Source organism: Oryctolagus cuniculus, chromosome X, assembly GCF_964237555.1.
Source record: "Oryctolagus cuniculus chromosome X, mOryCun1.1, whole genome shotgun sequence".
NCBI classification, from domain to species: domain Eukaryota; kingdom Metazoa; phylum Chordata; class Mammalia; order Lagomorpha; family Leporidae; genus Oryctolagus; species Oryctolagus cuniculus.
In genome coordinates this window covers 35,726,759-35,744,409 of record NC_091453.1, presented here as the reverse complement: position 1 = coordinate 35,744,409, position 17,651 = coordinate 35,726,759, and the positions used below count along the sequence as shown (strand labels likewise).

General features: G+C 50.9%; 1 protein-coding gene across 3 annotated transcripts; it reads right to left on the bottom strand.

Annotated features, from left to right (window-relative positions):
- Positions 1-6,136: 6,136 nt before the first annotated feature.
- Positions 6,137-10,591, bottom strand: LOC138847678 (diphosphoinositol polyphosphate phosphohydrolase 3-alpha-like). 3 transcript variants are annotated; one of them, XR_011385616.1, is made up of 3 exons: positions 9,962-10,587; positions 7,175-7,257; positions 6,137-6,643 (listed from the first exon to the last, which is right to left on the bottom strand). XR_011385616.1 is itself a non-coding variant. In XM_070067150.1 (2 exons), exons 1-2 carry the CDS (start codon positions 10,468-10,470, stop codon positions 9,377-9,379), a joined length of 588 nt encoding a protein of 195 aa, XP_069923251.1. In that variant the 5' UTR covers positions 10,471-10,591; the 3' UTR covers positions 6,137-9,376. The 3 variants fall into 3 exon arrangements, 2 of the variants coding, with proteins under 2 accessions (XP_069923251.1, XP_069923252.1); XM_070067150.1 differs by having other exon boundaries at positions 6,137-9,455; positions 9,962-10,591; XM_070067151.1 differs by having other exon boundaries at positions 6,137-7,257.
- Between the last annotated feature and the right edge of the window lie 7,060 nt (positions 10,592-17,651).

The window sequence follows — 17,651 nt, the reverse complement described above, 5'->3', positions numbered from 1 at the left end:
GGCACACCGGGTTCTAGTCCTGGTCGGGGCACCGGATTCTGTCCCGATTGCCCCTCTTCCAGGCCAGCTCTCTGCTGTGGCCAGGGAGTGCAGTGGAGGATGGCCCAAGTGCTTGGGCCGTGCACCCCATGGGAGACCAGGAAAAGCACCTGGCTCCTGGCTCCTGCCATCGGATCAGCACGGTGCGCCGGCCGCAGCGTGCTGGCCACGGCGGCCAATGGAGGGTGAACCAACGGCAAAGGAAGACCTTTCTCTCTGTCTCTCTCTCTCTCACTGTCCACTCTGCCTGTCAAAAAAGAAAAAAAAAAGAACTTATCATCTTCTTTATATTCCTGAAAACTATTTGGTAAACTGAGGACGGCTTGACATTTATCTGGCAAACTGAGTATGAACTTGACCCTCTCAAAGAACAGCCAGCCGCTGACCCTCTTAGCACCCATAACATGAAAAAAAAAGCCATCTTGTAGGCTGTCTTGGGTTCTGGGGCCTAAGTATTCCTCATTTACAAACTTTGTTTTGGCTCATTTATGTTGTTACTAGCAAACAGGCCCACCTAAAATGGGGTTCCCTCATAGCAAAAGACTCTAGGACTTTTTCAAGTTTCAATACTATATGCACTGCTATTGGAGCCTCCACAAGAATCCTTCACTGCAGAGGCCATATCAACTCCTCTCATGCCTCTTGGTGCTTCTGCACCACCATGATGGACACCAGTTTTCTGTGGTCTTCTAATGCAAGAATTTCCCTCCCAGGCTTCATGCTCTATGTCACTAGAGTGGCAGTGGCTGGCCACATAGAGGAGTCTCCCAGAAATAGCTTCATAAGCCCTCAGCTTATGACCTTCCAATTCCAGCTCACCACGTATGTCTTGGGTCTTAGAAGCAGCACTGTAAAAAACTCATCACTCTCACCAAAGCCTCTTTACTATAGATTGGAGCCAAACCTAGGCCCCCTGTCATATCAGACTTGCAGACAGGGATGGCCTCCTGTGTCCTGAGTTCTTTGCCAGAAACCATGGTTCTCGATGAGGTCAACCCTTTCCCACAGTCCTTGTCTACCCAGGGGCCTCTGTAGGGTCAAGTGAATGAAGAACAATGGGAGATGGTGCAATTTAGGGATACATTATCAGAATCATATGTGATAGAGTTCAGTAGCATATTGTTACCTTTCATCTGATACCCAGGATGTCTCTGATAAGAGATTGAAACCAAGATTCAGCACAATTGGTCAAACTTCAAGCTAGCATCTTAGCAATCTGCCCTAGCCAACAATTGGCTCCCTCAGTAAATATTTGGACCTTAGTCCATTGTCTAGTTTGTCTGGTTGTCTAGTTTGGTCAATGGCAGCAACATAGGTCCCTTATTCAGTTGTCCCTTGGGGACAGATGTCAAAATATATCAATACCACACACACCATTACATATACTAAAACTATAATACAAGGTCTTAAGATATTCCTGGTTGCCTTGAGAATTCCAGAAGTTGTTGGTTCTGACCAAGACACTCCTTTCATTTCTCAGGCTCCAGAACAAGACACTGGTGAAAGTTTTACCTTCCCTACTTCCTTACTTGGTTTAAATTCAATTAAAGAAACAAGGTGCATTTTCAATGTCTAGCATCAGGGGTAATTTGTACTACTCTTTCTTTAAATTGATTGTTGACAGCATTTAAGCCTCACCCCACTCTCTTCCCCTCCACTCCTACATCTGGGCAAGCTAGATATACCCTGAGTTCTTTCTCCTTGAACATCAGAAGGAGTTTCATGCAAGCCCTAACTACATATTGGAACCCTCACCTTGGCTCCAATAAGCACTCCAAGTCACTCTCCTTTCCTTTCTTTCTCAAAAAAAAAAAAAAAAAAAAAAAAAAAAACCTCTCTGGAATAAACCTTCGAATATCCTGATGGTGTATATGTGGCATCATCAGTCTTGTTATGTGAACAAAATTCTGTGTGGAGATCTATATCTTCTATGTCTATAACTTCAGAGTGGCCACAACAGGTGCTGTGTGTTTATAAATGAACTCTTAGTTGAATGGAATGCCTGCGAGTAGAGATGCAGGAAAGTGGCTCCTCCATGGTGCCTGGTACCTTGCCTGTATGCAGGCAGGCTTGGACTGCAGCTAATCAGAGTCTTGGTTAAGTGCTTTGTGATCCTTCCAGAACACGAGGAGGTAGGACACTATAAGGACCTGCTCTGTGGCCCTCTGTCAGTCACTTCCTTATCTCCCCTTGGAGGCTATTATGAGCTAGTTTCTTACCACCTACCAGTTTCTGATGAGATCTGGGCTTTTTGTCCTGTGTTCTTCAGCACAGAGCTGCAGAACACAAAGCCACACAGCTACAGTGCACAACTGGCTTCTCAGCAATGGAGAATTCCACAATGCGCACTGTAGCCATGCAACCTCTTGTGCTGGCATCTTTCCGATTGTGTGCAACAAGCACAGAAAGTTGGCCCCTTCGGCCCATTCTATACACGAATTAAGTACTAAACTGTCTCAATGTAACAGTGACTCCCAATATCATTATTAGTGAAATCAGTCACGCATTGAGTTCATTACCATATAGTCCTGATTGGTGTGTATTTCCTTTTACCCATAAACATCTGACAGAGCAGTTAAAATGCTGCTGGGCATGCCGGCATCTCATATCAGAGTACCTGAGTTTGAGTCCTGGCTCTGCTCTCCATTCCAGCTTTCTGATTCATGTGCACCCTTTAAGGGAGCAAAGGATGGTTCAAAGTAGTTGGGTCCTGTCACCCACATGGAGACCTGGATTGAGTTCATGACTCCTGGCTTCAGCCTGGCCCAGCCTTGGCTGTTGTGGGCATTTAGGGGAGTGAACCACTGGATGAGAGATTTCTCTGCCTTTCAAATCAAATATATATTTTTTAAAAAATACATAATACAATTAGTGTATCTTTATCCACGCAACTGTTCTTACACTGAATAAATACTGAAGACTTACCATGCCCTTCAATCATTTATACTTAGGAAACCCTTAGTGAATTATCAAATGCAGCGGTGTGACCAGTTTGGTACCCAAGTGAATATAAAATAGCTTTATGAAGCTAAGAATTTAAGAATACACAAGGGGCCTTCAAAACTTTCATGGAAATGCATCATATAAAAACTATACATGCATCTCAAAAATGGTCTGCAGCAAAATAAACAACATTCAATTCCATGTTTTCACAAATTTTTAAAAGTACAGTTGTATTGATACTGGAAGATTCTAAAAAACAACACATGACTTATAGACAAAATACTCTTCCAAATAAACTTGATCAAATATCACAGTCTTATGGTATTTCTTTTTTTTATATTTTCCAGTAAACAAATATGATTAAATAACAGCAATGTGTTTTTGACAAGGAGAAGTGATAATCCATTTTAAAATAACCCTGTGAATGCCTGTGGGCACCATGTTACAGGCTCTCTGTGACTCTGGAAACATACAATCCAGTCATGTTCCCGAGCCAGACAACCTCAGGGTTTGGATAGCAGACACAATCTGGCTAGTAAGTATAATTGTAGTGAATAGCCATGCAATAACAAAGCAATACGGGTACCTGGGAATAACAATGTACATCTTACCCAAGGAGATCAAGAAGGGCTTCTCATAGGCAGTGATTTACAAAGCCATAGACTAGTTATCCCCATTTTACAGATGAGGAAACTGAAGATCACTGAGGTAAAATAGCTTGACATCCCCATTTTACAGATGAGGAAACTGAAGATCACTGAGGTAAAATAGCTTGACAGAGGCCAAGCAGCTGCTGGTAAACAAGTTTTCAGCTTCAGCCTATTGGCTAAACCAAAATTACTGTTGGTTTTAATGTACCAACGCTACCTACAGTTCCCATGGCTCTGCTTGCCATCATATTAAAAAGAAAATAATCTGCTAGGACCAGTGTTGTGGTGCAGCATATTAAGTGCCACTTGCAATGCTGGCATCCCATATAGGAGCACTGGTTCAAGTCCCAGCTATGGGGCTGGCATTGTGGCATAGCTGGTAAAGCTGCCACCTGAGATGCACTCCACATGGGCAACAGCTCATGTCCTGGCTGCTCCATTTCCAACCCAGCTCCCTGATAATGGCCTGGGAAAGGCAGCAGAAGTAAGCCCAAGTGTTTGGGCCCCTGTCACCCATGTGGGAAACCCGGATGAAGCTCCCGGCTTCAGCCTGGCTCAGTGCTGGCCATTGCAGTCATCTGGGGGATTGAACCAGCAACCAGAAAATATCTCTGTCTCTCCGTCTGTCTCCACAGCTCTTTCTAACTAAATCTTTAAATCTAGTTTTTTTAAGTCTCAGTTACTCGATTTCTGGTTCAGCTCCCTGCTATTGCCCCTATGAAATCAGCAGATAATGGACCAAGTACTTGGACCCCTGCCACACATGTGGACCGAGTACCTGGCTTTTGGCTTCAGCCTGGACCAGACCTGGCTGTTAAGGCCATTTAGGGAGTAAACTAACAGATGGAAGATCTGTCTCTCCCTTTCTGTTGTTCTGGCTTTTAAATACATACAGAGAATAGATAGATGATAGATAGATAATAATCTTTTATTTTTAAATGTTTAATTTTTAGTTTTAATTTCTAGTTATTCACAGAATCAATGTGCTCCTTCTTAATCCACAAAAAAAGTCAGGACAGATTCCTTTTGTGTTAATGTACAGCTTTACCAACTAAGAGCTAAAAGATTTTAGCTTTTACAGTATTTATGGCCAGTCCAGAACTGACAGTTTCTGCTGTGAAATGCAACATGGTTCACTTGCAGTCAGGAATGTTAATTATTGTGCAACTAACAAGTCTATAGGTATTATTCCTCTAAAAACCTATTCAAAAATGGCCTTGCAAGTGTAGTTCACATTTATGTATTCTAAGAACTTGGAAGAGAGGAGCTGGTAGGCTCCAAACACTAAGAAATAATAAGGAAATGCAAAGACTAGTTACCTGGTTTGATTGGTTTATGCTATGTACTGAAATACTGCACATGTACCCCCCCATAATAATGCATGAGTATTACACGTTAAACAAAAATAAATAAAAAATGACCTTATGTGGTTTTTATAGAACTTCATGAATTGGATCCTTGGAGACTCCAGCCCTTTGATTTTTCACAATGACATGAGCTGCATTTTAGGTATTGTGAAAACCCCTGCCTATTGTACAATGGTTAGAAATATTTAACTTTTCCTATTTTTTGAAATTAGGCATGAAACATTTTCATTTTGAACATACACAAATTGGGCATATTTATGGATACCATATAATGTCAAAATATCCATTTTAAATGGATATTTAATGATGGTTAAATATCCACTTCCTCATAATTTTCCTATTTCAATGGGTCAAATTAAAAGAAAAAACTTCGGGGTAGTCTAGCACAGTGGTTCGCATGCCACTTGAGATTCCCACATCCCATGTTGGAGTGCCGGGGTTCAAGCCCTGACTCTGCTCCTGATTACAGGTTCTTGCTAGTGAAGACCCTGGGAGGCAGTAGGCTTGAATAGTTGGGCCCTGCCACCCACGTGGGAGACCTGGATTGAGTTATCATCTTCTGGCTCAGTTCTGCCTGTTGCAGGCATTTGGGGACTGAACCAGAGGATGGGAGATCTCTGTGTCTCTCTGCCTCTCAATTCAGTTGGGATTGGTGTTGTGGCATAACAGTAAAGTTGCAGCCTGCAGTGTGGGTAACCCATATGAGTGCCAGTTCAACTCCCAGCTCCTTCACTTCTGATCCAGCTCATTGCTAATGTGCCTGGGAAAGCAGTGGAAAATGGGCCAAGTGTTTGGGCCCCTGCGCTCACGAGGAAGACCCAGAAACTCCTGGCTTCAGCCTAGCCCAGCCACGGCCATTGTGGCCTTTTGGGGAGTCAACCAGAGGATGTAAGTGTGTGCTCCCTCTCTGCCTCTAACTGTACCTTTCAAATAAACAAATACATAAATATTTAAAAATAAAAACCTCCTAACATTGGTCTGTAGCAAGGGAACCACTACTTCAGGTTATGTCTTTTTGGGCATTTGATTTCTTGGGACAGAAGTGGTACTCCAACATTTTAAAATCATCTAAATTTTTTCCTTTTCTTTGTTTCCTCTTTATAAATATAGCTTTAATTAGAAGAACTTCAATAATTATTTTATTAACCTTTTATTGTGGAAAATGTCAAACATACAAAAGTAGAGATGAAGATATATAATGGACTTTTAAACCATCTCCCAGCTTTAACAATTACCAAGGCCCATCTTGTTGCAGTGCTATCTCCAATTTACTCAACATCAGACTTCTTATTCTGAAGCAAATCGCAGACATATAATTTCAAATGTAAACAGTTGACAATGTAGATAAGGAGTCTTGTTTCCAACACAACCACAATACCAAAATGATCCAGTAAATGTTCAAATTATTTTGATTGTCTTATAAATGCATTAATTTTACAGTATATTCAAATAAGGATACAAACAAGATCCACATATTAGTTATGTCTCTCAAGTCTCTTTTAATTTGTAGTCATCTTCTTTCATTCTTGCAATTTATTTACTGAAGAAACTGGGTGCTTGTCCTGTAGAGTTTCCTGCAGTCTGGATTCTGCTGATCTCATCTCTGTGGTGTACTGTAAGATGTTCCTCAGTCCCCTGAATTTTCTAGGGATTAGAATTACATCTAGAGGCATGATCAAATTTAGGCATAAAATTCTGAAAACTACATTCCATAGGTGGTATAGTATACTACCATCAGGAGGCAGATAACATGAGAGTGAGAATTTTTGCTACTATCTCACAGCTGCATTAAAACAGCTGTGTGACACCCGATATACAAAAGCCACATATATGCTAGATAGATTAGAAGGCGAATGTTTTACCATTCAGTGTCATTACAAAATATTAACTGTTTAAACAAATTTTCAGTGATATCTACCATATTTCAAGCAGTGTCTTGTAGGCAAGATAGTATCAAAAGGCTAAGGAAACAGTTCCTTGCATTGAAGGTCATATAATCTGAAGAGAAACACAGACAAATCATAAAAGCACAAAAAAAGGCCACAAGTGCCAAGTTAGAATTCTGTATAGATACAGTGATAGTGCAAGAACCTGCAGAGGAGCAATTGTACTAGAAAAGGAAGAATGTCCGAAAGCAGAGGGTGAGCTGAGTCCTTGGCAGTGGAAAGAGCTCACCTGTGCTTCATAATTCCATTCACCATTGGGTTCACATACTTGATTCTTTCAAAGTAAATCTGAACAACATCTATGTCATTCACCTAAAAACAAAACAATAGGATTTTATTGGTTGATTGGTTCCTCTAGGCAACAAATACTTATCGAGGACCCAGCTATGGTTCATCAGTGAGTTTTCACTGGAAAAAGCCTTCACTGAGATTTCCAATTCAGTTCCACTATGAGGCCAGATGCTTGCCTGAGGTCGTCACAGACTGTCCCAGGTACATTATGAAGCTGAGAAATCAGAAACATACTGGCAGGAGATAACTTCTAATCTTTGGATCAATGACCAATGTCTCCAAATTGTGGCCACAGTTTTAGGCTCTGAGGATATGGGTAGGATTATTTTACTGCCTGTTCTTGCAGCTTCTGTTCTTACTGATATGTCTAAATACAAAAATGTTGTAATCTTTACAATTCTCTCAAATGAAGGCATACAAAAAATTTTTAAAAAATTTATAGTTACCCCTCACCAATCAGAGTTACTTATTTTAATAGTGATTTGATCAGTAGAACATGTTTCTCAGAAAATATTCTATGTCCAGGGCAAATTCTGTATCAAATATACCAAAATGCCTTAATTTCATCATTTTTAAGGATACGAGAAAGCACTTGTCCCATGTGGAAAACATCAGCGTGTTAAAAACAATCTGAACCCAAGTTTCCACTCTAGGTGTGAAGTCTTAAATATCTTTGATAAGTGCACTGATTTTGGGGGGAAGGGGTATGAGCAATGCTCAGTCACACATTGTTACTGCAATTATCACAGTAATGACTCCATAGAAAAGAAATACCAATGGCATATCAACATTTTAGAGGATGGAGGCCACAGACACCAGATACCCCCATCTCAACGCTTGTAGCCTGAAATTTTTGGATTACCTGGCTGGTAAAGCGCTTATGTTTTTTTTTTTTTTCTCTAGACTGGACTCAAGAAGTAAATTCAACAAGAACTTAAAAGTTATTCTTCTGAAAATATATTTTCTATTTTACTTATCCTTTTCACAATACTAACTTTTGTTAACTACATGTATTTTAGACACATTTATACGTGGCAAAGATCTTTAAAAACATTGGCACCAAAGATAAAAACAGGTAATGATATTCAATTCTGCTGTGTTCTTTTTTAAAGCTACCTTGTAGAATAACAAAATAGTTAAATTACAGTTCTCATCCCCTTAGTTTGCAGAGTACTTTTAAGGCAATAAAATTATATGTAGAAAACGTCTTCCACCATATTCTCTTCACAAAGTAGGCTTTTTCATCAACCACGATGAGAGAACATATGTTCCAGAAGAATATCTAGGAAACCAAAAATTTTGTAATTCACAGTGCATAATCATGACCCGAAAATGCTGGCTGAACAACCCACGACAGCTATCGATAATATTTAAGAAATATACATAGTACAGGTTGCTATGAAAATTAGGAAAAACCTTTCCACCGCTAACACTGTCTTCACAAAGGAGGATTCCCCCGTGCCTGCGTTGGACACGGCTGGGGAACAGGGGGGAACAGGGCTCATTCCGGAAGACAGGCATCTGTCTTTTAGCCCGGATTCCTGAGGACAAGCAAGTAGAAGGCAGGCGAAAGAGTTGTGAGTCTGGCACCTGGAAAAGTTTGCCCGTGAAAGGAGACGTTCAGCGCCCACCTCTAGGAGAAGACGCGCAGGTGCCCTAGCGGAGTGACGAGTGCGAACAGGTGGATCTCCAGGGAGCCACCTCCCTGTGCTCACCAGGGGAGGCCCTTCGCGCGCGTCCCGTCCCGGGCAGGCAGGGGAAGGGGAAGCGGACCGCCCTGCCGCCCGGGAAGGCAGAGCACCGGCCCTGCCCGCCAAACCGGGCCGCCAGGGTGAGAACCGCGGCGCGCAGGGGGCGGCCGAGGGGATGACAGCCGTCTCCCCGCGGGCTGGGGCAGGGTCCCCGGTCAGACGGGTGGGAGGCAAGCCGGGCGGCAGTCCCGCGGGACGGTCCCCGCCGAACTTGGCCACCGGCAGTGCACACTGCACCTTCAGCAGCTGGGAGAGCATCTAGAGCTCACTGCACAAAGACGCTTCTGGAAAGGGCATGGGAGACGAGAGCACGGCCAGTGCCAAGGCAGAAACCACGGCGGAGCGCAGAAGCAGCGCCAGAGGCCAGATTTCCTACGTCTTTTCTGCTTTCAATTCCCAGCCGATCTTTGGAAGCAAGTCCCGGTAGGGCAGGGCAGGGCAGGCAGGGCTGGCGGACGGGGGCGAAGGCTGCGGGAGAAGAGCACAGTTTAAGGGGGACACCGCCGCGGCGGGCGAGCCGGCGGCACTTCCAAGGCCTCGGCCAGGACGCAAAGCCCGGGACCAGCATCCCCGCCGCCGCCGCGCGCCCATCTCTGCGGAACGGGCCCCACGCGCCCCGACCCCACCCACGCCCCCGGGCCCGCGGGGCAGGGCGAGCCGCCCAGTCCGGAGCCCGGAGCCCGAGCCCGCGCGCGCCAGGCGCCCCGCGACGCTGCCCGGCGCGGCGAGCCGCGAGCGCGTCCGCCAGCGTCGGAGAGCCGGGCCAGCGGGCCGGGGACGGCGCCCGGCCGGCGAGACCGCCCGCAGGCGCGACTGCGAGGTCCGCCGGGGGAACAAAAGGAGCCGCGCTCCTCCGCGGGAGCGCACATGGCAGCAGAGGTGCCCCCGGCAGCGGGCAGCGCAGCGCAGTGCAGCGGAGCGCGGGGCAGGGGCAGGGGCCGGGGGCGGCGCGGGGCGCGGGGCGCGGTACCTACTGGGGCTCGCCGGCCGGCGGCGGCGGGGGCGGCGGCGCCGCGGCCACGGGGCTGTGGTGCGTCGGGGAGCCGCCCAGCTTGAGCTTCTCCAGGTACTCGGCGTGCACCGGCTTGTGGCACTGCAGCACCTTGATGGCATCCTCCACTTTGAACCACTCGCGCTTCCTGCCGATGCTCACCGAGTCCTCCCAGTCCTCCAGCAGCTCGGTGACCGTCAGCACATACACGTAGGTTCGGTGCTTGCGGGCCTGGTTCTGCTCGAAGACGCCCAGCAGCCGGCCCAACTTGCCCCTGACGCCCGCCTCCTCGAACACCTCGCGCACGGCCGCGCCGCACGGCTCCTCCTCGGGCTCCATGCCGCCGCCCGGCACGATCCAGCGGTCGGGGTGGCGGCTGCTGCTCACGAGCAGCACCTCGTCCTCGCGCTCGCTGCGGAAGCACAGGCACGCGGCGCGCTGCTTGAAGCCCTCGGGGTCGTAGGTCCGCGTCTGGTTCGGCTTGCACTTCATCCTGCCGCCGCCGGGGAGCCCAGGGGCCGCGAGAGGAGGAGCCGAGGCGAGGGCCTGGCGGAGAGTGGCGTCCGAGCCGCGAGCCCGCAGCTTAAGGCAAGCTGGGGCGGGGGCGGGGGCGGGCGCGGAGGCGGGCGCGGGGCGGGGGCGAGCGGCCGCGTCACTCGGCCGGCCAGCCGGGCGCGCGCCGAGGGTCCCGAGCCCCGCCGCCGGGGTGGCGGTGGGGGCGGGGGCGGGGGTGGGCGTGGGGGCGGTGCCGCCGCCGCTGCCACCGCCGCCGCCTCTGCCGCCGCCGCCGCCCGGAGCCCGCGAGCCGCCGCCTGCCTCCGAGGCCCACCGCGTCCCCGCGCGCCTCGCCCGCTCGCCCGCTCGCCCGCTCGCCTGTCCGCCTCAGCCGCGCCGGCACGGGTTGAGCGAGGTGAAGCGCACTCGCGTGCGCGCTCCGGGCCCCGTTCGCGTGCGCGTTCCCGCCGGCGGGCGAGGGGCGGGGGCGGGGGTCTCCGGGCTCCCGCGGAGCGCGACGCCTCAGGCCCACTGCGCAGGCGCCCCGCACCCCGGGCGCCGGGAACCTGCTTCCCGCACGGTCCAAGCCCCGCATTGTGGCTGCTCCCCGCTGTCCCCACCTGTGCCGTGGAGCCTGGCGCGGCGCTGCGCGGCGGCCCGGGCACTTCTTGGCCACACGCCCGGCGCCTGGCACCGGACACGCAAAGCTCTGGCCGCGGGTCGGGGTCGGGGTCGAGCACGTCCTCGTCGCCCTGGGCCCGGCGCTGGCTGGCATGTGGGCAGGCCCGGTGTCGTCCCGCGGACAGCGGGATCCCTGGCAGAGCAGTCAGTGTGTGGTCTGTGCTGAGTCACGTCATGCAGTTTGCTTTCTTCAACAGGTCCTCCACCTTGCCAGGCGGCTTGGCATGGCCCCCAGCCGAGCGCTCCCTGCTCCCAGGCGTCGTCTCACCTCGCCGCTCTGGTGCGCAGGGGCCCCTCAGTGAGCCCCCGGCCTGCGTGTGTCAGCCCCTGGCTCTTGGGGTCACAGCCACCTGCCCGCTGCAGAACCCGCGCAGCCAGTGCGCCCTGAGCTCCCCGCAGTCCCCTCCTCGCGCTTTCTTCCTGGGGAGCCCGGCTAGGGGTCGGGGAGACCCGCGTGCGGGTTCTCCCCCCGGGTCCACAGCTCCTTTTATCAAGCCTCTCCCCGCCACGCAGTCCTGGCTGGCCTCTGCAGGCGCTGGGGTCCTGGCCAAGGAATGGCACCCACACCACGGGTTAGCGACTAGACCGGGCCCCTCCGCTTTTTCGGTCGTCTAGGTGGTGCCCTGTGGAATGCTCGCCCTGGGCAGGAGACCCGTGCTGCCCCCCTCATGTCGGTCGCACTGCTCCTAAGCACCCAGGTCCCTTTCAGTGACGCTGAGTCCCTATCAGCAGAGGGGACACTGAGAAGCGACCCCCCCCCTACACCCCCACCCCCACCCCCACCCCCGGCCATGAGGGGATCCCTGCACTTAGGGGAAAGGGAAGTGGGAGGTAGTTTCCCAATCCAAGTGCCCTCTGCAGGTAGCAGCGGGGTCAGTTTCCCAGGATCGCATGGACCCCATTTATACCCAGAGTCACTGATAAGACCCCCGTGTCGCAAGGGTAGCAGGTACCTGAGCATGAGCGGCACCCATGGCAAGAAACGGGACAGAGAGAGTAGCAACAAGAAATCCAGATAGCGCTGCTAATGACCGCCTTTAACCCTGTGTCAATGAGCAGAGAGCTCTGGAAGGAAGTCATCACCCGGTGATTCAAAACCAATTAGGCACGTGCGGCCCGCAGGCTGTGCACCTCAGTGTTTTCATGCTCAGAGACACACCAACGATGTCGAACCGTGGGGACAATTCCCTTACCGTCATCCTCGGGGCAGAGAGGCCTGTTGTCACCAACAGCAGGAAGCAGCAGGTGAAAGGCACTTCACCACGGGTCACGGGGCTGGAAAGAGAACCAGGTCTCTCACAGTGGGAAGAAGACAATACTGCCATTACTTACACCTGGTGATAGGTCTGTGGGAAATACCCAAGCAGGATGTACAAATAAACCCCTGGAAATGGAAGGCTCTTAATTCAACAGCAACAGCATTCGGGCATAGCAGCACATGCAGAAAGCCAATGGCACATCCGTCCCATTGAGTTTGTCCGTGTCGTCCACCAGAAAACAAAATACCAAGGGATCCTCAAAATTCTAGTAGCAATTAGTAGCAGGAAATAACTGAACTTCTATGCAGAGCCCCGCAGGGTGATGCATAAACCAAGAGGCACTCTGGCGAAGGCGAAAGACTGGGCGCATGTGTGTGAGTGCGTGAGTGTGGAGAGTGGTCCAACAGGCCACCCCAAGTCGGCTGCACCTCGGCTGGCTCTATCTCCTCATCTCCCCAGATGGGCCACTTCTAGTTCATTCCAGCACTGACACTGCATCATGCCTGCCCTGCTCTGCCTGTGCTGGGCTGTATTTGAGACAGGGAAGCCGCATAGGAGCAGGGCAATATGGACAGAGGCAAGGCCTGGGCCGCTGCAGGCAAAGTCGGAGCAGGTGTCTGGATAGGCAGATCCAGAACCTACGTCGTTACTGCAGTCCCAAGGACAGTTTCAGACAGCCATGCCCCCAGCCCTGCAGACTTTCCTAAAAATAATTCTGTTCATCGGGGAGAGTCCTGTGACAGGAAAATTACAGCCAGTTTTGACAGTAAAGTCATTTTTTAAAGATTTTTTATGTATTTGAAAGACAGATTTACAGAGAGAGGTAGAGACAGAGAGAGAGGTTTTCCATCTGCTGGTTCACTCCCCAGTTGGCCAGCTGCACCAATCCGAAGCCAGGAGCCAGGAATTTCTTCTGGGTCTCCCACGCAGGTGCAGCAGCCCAAGGACTTGGGCCATCTGCCACTGCTTTCCCAGCCCATAGCAGACAGCTGGATGGGAAGTGAGCAGCCAGGACTAGAACCAGTACGCATATGGGATGCCAGCGCTTCAGGCCAGGGCATTCACCCTCTGCACCACAGCGCCGGCCCCAGCAAAGTCATTTTTGAGAGAACCGGGTTATACCCTGTAGTTGTTCATATGTAGCCATAACTCTAGTGGGAAACACAGTACAACCGGCTTCAAAGGGTTCATGAAAAATGGGATTAAATACAAGTGGATTTTGCTACAAAGGCATTGGAAATCTGTGCAGATGTTTCATAATTGCATTTCCATGAACTTTCTGAAGAACCCTCCCACATAGTGCATGAAGCACTGCGGGCAGGGACCAGGAGACTGCCACTGAAATTCCTCCGTGCCCTCTTTGAGCCCTCCGTGCGTTGTCGCTGGGCTGAGAGGGGGCTGTGTCATGTGGGTATCCATGGAAGAGGGATCACGCACTGATTTTCTCTCTGTGCCTGGCCGATTTCACCTAGCAGACTGTCCTGCAGTTTCATGCACGTGGACACAGATGGCAACACACCCGTCTGTTTGAAGATGGAGTAAGATCTCAGTACACCTTGGGGCCGGCGCTGCGGCTCACTAGACTAATCCTCCGCCTAGCGGCACCGACACACCAGGTTCTAGTCCCGGTTGGGGAGCCGGATTCTGTCCCGGTTGCCCCTCTTCCAGGCCAGCTCTCTGCTGTGGCCAGGGAGTGCAGTGGAGGATGGCCCAGGTGCTTGGGCCCTGCACCCCATGGGAGACCAGGAAAAGCACCTGGCTCCTGGCTCCTGCCACCGGATCAGCGCAGTGCGCCGGCCGCAGCGTGCCGGCCGCAGCGGACATTGGAGGGTGAACCAACGGCAAAGGAAGACCTTTCTCTCTGTCTCTCTCTCTTACTGTCCACTCTGCCTGTCAAAAAATTAAAAAAAAAAAAAGATCTCAGTACACCCCACACAATTCCTTATCCAGCTGCCTGTTGACAGCCAGCTTGTCTCATCACAACCCCTGTGAATGATGGTACAGTGAACAGAGGGTGTGCAGTCCATGCGTGGTGCTCACTTCACGCCCTTTGGGTATGTGCACAGGAGAGGAGGGCATTGCTGTGTTTCATGGCACTCGTATGTTCACTTTCTCCAGGCACCTCCGTACGATTGTACAGAAGAGCTGCACGGAAAGACATCCCCCCGGACCGCACAGGGGCTCCCCTTCTTCCACAGTCCCCTCAACACTTCTTACCGCTTGTCAGCCGTCCTTACAGGTGGGAGGTGACATGTCAGTGTCGTACTGATTTGCACTTCTCTGATGATCGGGGATGCTGGGGCTTCCTCGTAGGGCTGGTTCCATTCTTACTGCCCGCCATGGCTTCCCATGGAGTTGCCGGATCTCGGTCATTCATTCCTAGATAGTTCTTACTCTCTCTGCACAGCACTTAAACGATAATTTACTTGATCGGTATTGATTGAAGAGCAGTGCCTTTTAGAATAAAAAAATTGATGATGAACGTGGTGAAAATGGGTTGAACTGCTGCTTGCCACTGGCTTCCCTCGTTGGCACACTGATTCAACTCCCAGCTGCGCTGCTTCTGATGCATCTCCTGCTAATGTGCCTGTGAAAGCGGTGCGCAGTGGCCCGGGCCCTTCTACCCACAAGGGAGACCCTAAGGCTCTTGTTTCTTCCAGGCCCAACCACAGCAGCTGCAGGCATTTGGAGACTGAACATGGATGATCTACTTGCTTCCCTGTCTCTCCCGCTCATTCATTCTTAATGAATGGGTGTGTGTGTGTGTGTGTGTGTGTGTGTTCCGTACACACAAGGATACACACCACTAGGCACTTCTCTTGCAGTGAATGCCGATAACAACCATTCTGTGGAAGAATTCTCACTGCTGTGTTGCTGAAGGCAGACATTGGGTCAAAGACTTTATGGGACTTGTGCAGGATGGGACAGCCAGTTGGAGGCCTGGTGAGGGGGAACCTTCAGGACTCACTGATGAGAGCATGCCACGAGGCCTGGGGCCTAGGCAGACCCTCATAGCGCCTGCCCCACAGGTCTCCGTGCTCCCTCCTTTTTCTCACAGGCTCAGCTCTGCAAGGCTCTGCAAGGCTTTCGTGCCCTGGGCCAGCACTCCCAGGAGCTCCTCACCCTGCAGATGCGGCCAGAGCTGGTTTGGACCAAGGCTGCTGCATTGGCCACTCACTCCCGCTGGGGCAGAGGAACAGGTGTCTGCCCGTCCTTGGGAAGGACTGAAAGAGTTGTCGTGTCCACCCACCCTCGTGACTCTGATACGGTGGATCCTGAGGGGGGCCCCTTGTTCCTGTGTGTGGGAATGCTCTGCTTCCCAGCGGTGGCTTCCTTCTGAACAGGCCGGGAGGGAACATTGTGTGCTTATCAATGTACTGGGTACCCACGGCCTCCAGCTCAGTCTGTCCATTCTTGGGAGCAAGAGCAGCCTTCTCCGGTCCCCACGGTGCCTTGACACGTGGCGGGGTGGTTGGCCGAGGACAACAAGGCATGTGCATCGAGTTTTGGTGTCTAGGTTGGATGGGGACCATGGCTGCCTCCACAGTTGCACATGAGAGCCTCCAGTGCTGCCAGTGCCCTCAGCAGTGCAGAGAGAGGCTCCCCAGACCATGCAGCATGGGTGAGACCCGGCCTGGGAGCTGGCCATCGTGCCTGGGGGTTCAAGGCCATCGTGCCTGGGGGTTCAAGGCCATCGTGCCTGGGGGTTCAAAGCCATTGTGCCTGGGAGTTCAAGGCTGGCAGGAACAGCTTCTTTTCTTGTTGCCATCTTTCCCCAGGTTATTTATTTCAAGACCAGAGTGGAAGGCTGTGTCTGCCTTAGCCGTTTTCCTGTGACCCAATAGCAGTGTTAGCTGAGAAGAGGACACCCATCAGCCTCTGGCTTTGATCACACACCAGGCTAGGAGCACCCATCTCAGAAGGTCGGGGACCAGGTGGGTCCCTCGCAGGGGTGTGGCATTGTCGGCCGTGCCCAGCATTTCTGCAGTGCAGTCCTGGTTCACTGTTGGCCTCTTCCCCACTCTTAGAAGATGCCCTGCGCCCTGATGCCCACCCCGTGTCCATCCCTTCCGGCTCTGGCCATTCTCGCGCTCTCGCTGACAGAGTCCCTTCCATCCAGTTCACAGCTGAGGCACTGATGGCTCAGAAGGATTCTTAGCCTGTCCCTGGGCACAGAGCGATGAGGTGCAGAGCCAGGACTCCAGAGGCCTGCACTCATAAACATGGGCTGTGTGTGCCAGCGTATCTCGGGTTCAAAATCTGGAATAAATTCCCTCCGTCTTTGAAAGTGACAAGTGCAAAAATTAAAACTTCCACACCATCATCAGGTCTTCACTCTGTTTACTCTTAGAGTTTCTCTCAGGAAAAAAAAAAAAAAACTGTTTTTCTTTTCCTTTAAATGCTAAGTGTGTGGCCATGCTATGTGCTATGGCGTAGTAGGCTAAGCCACTCCCGGCAGTGCCAGCATCCCGTAGGGGTGCCAGTTCCTGTCCCGGGTGCTCCCCTTCCAATGCAGCTCTGTGGTATGGCCTGGAAAAGCAGTAGAAGATGGCCCAAGTGCTTGGGCCCCTGAACCTGTGTGAGAGACCTGAAGGAAACTCCTGGCTCCTGCCTTCAGATCGTCCCAGCTCTGTCCATTGTGGTCATTTTCGGGGTGTACCAGCTGATTGAAGACCTTTCTCTCCGTCTCTCCCTCTCTCTGCCTATAGCTCTATCTCATAAATATAAATAAGCAATCAGTGTATAACCTTATATGTAACAGAGGCAGATTTGACAGGACGCACATGTAGGTAATCTGCACTGTCCATGTCACCCATATGGCGTGCTGAGAACTGTGCTGTGGGGGCAGTATTATGGCACAGCGGCCACACTGCCAAGTGCAAAGGCATCATCTCATTTCAGAGCTCTGGTTTGAGTGCTGTCTACTCAGCTTCTCACCCAGCTCCATGGTAATGCCCCTGGGAAGAGGCTACTCCTTTCTGAGACAGCACTTTCCATCACGACAGCTTCACGAGGAATCTTGAAACTCCACGATTTGGCTGATGGTGTGGTGCAGCAGGTTAAGCCACCACTTGCGACTTTGGCTTCCCAGGCACATTAGCAGGGAGCAGGATCAGAAGGAGAGCAACTGGGACTCCAACAGGCACTCTGCTATGGGAGGCCATCGCTGTAGCCTGTAGCTCAACCCACTGCACAACACCTGCCCTCCATGCCAGGATACCTACCTGAGATCAGGTT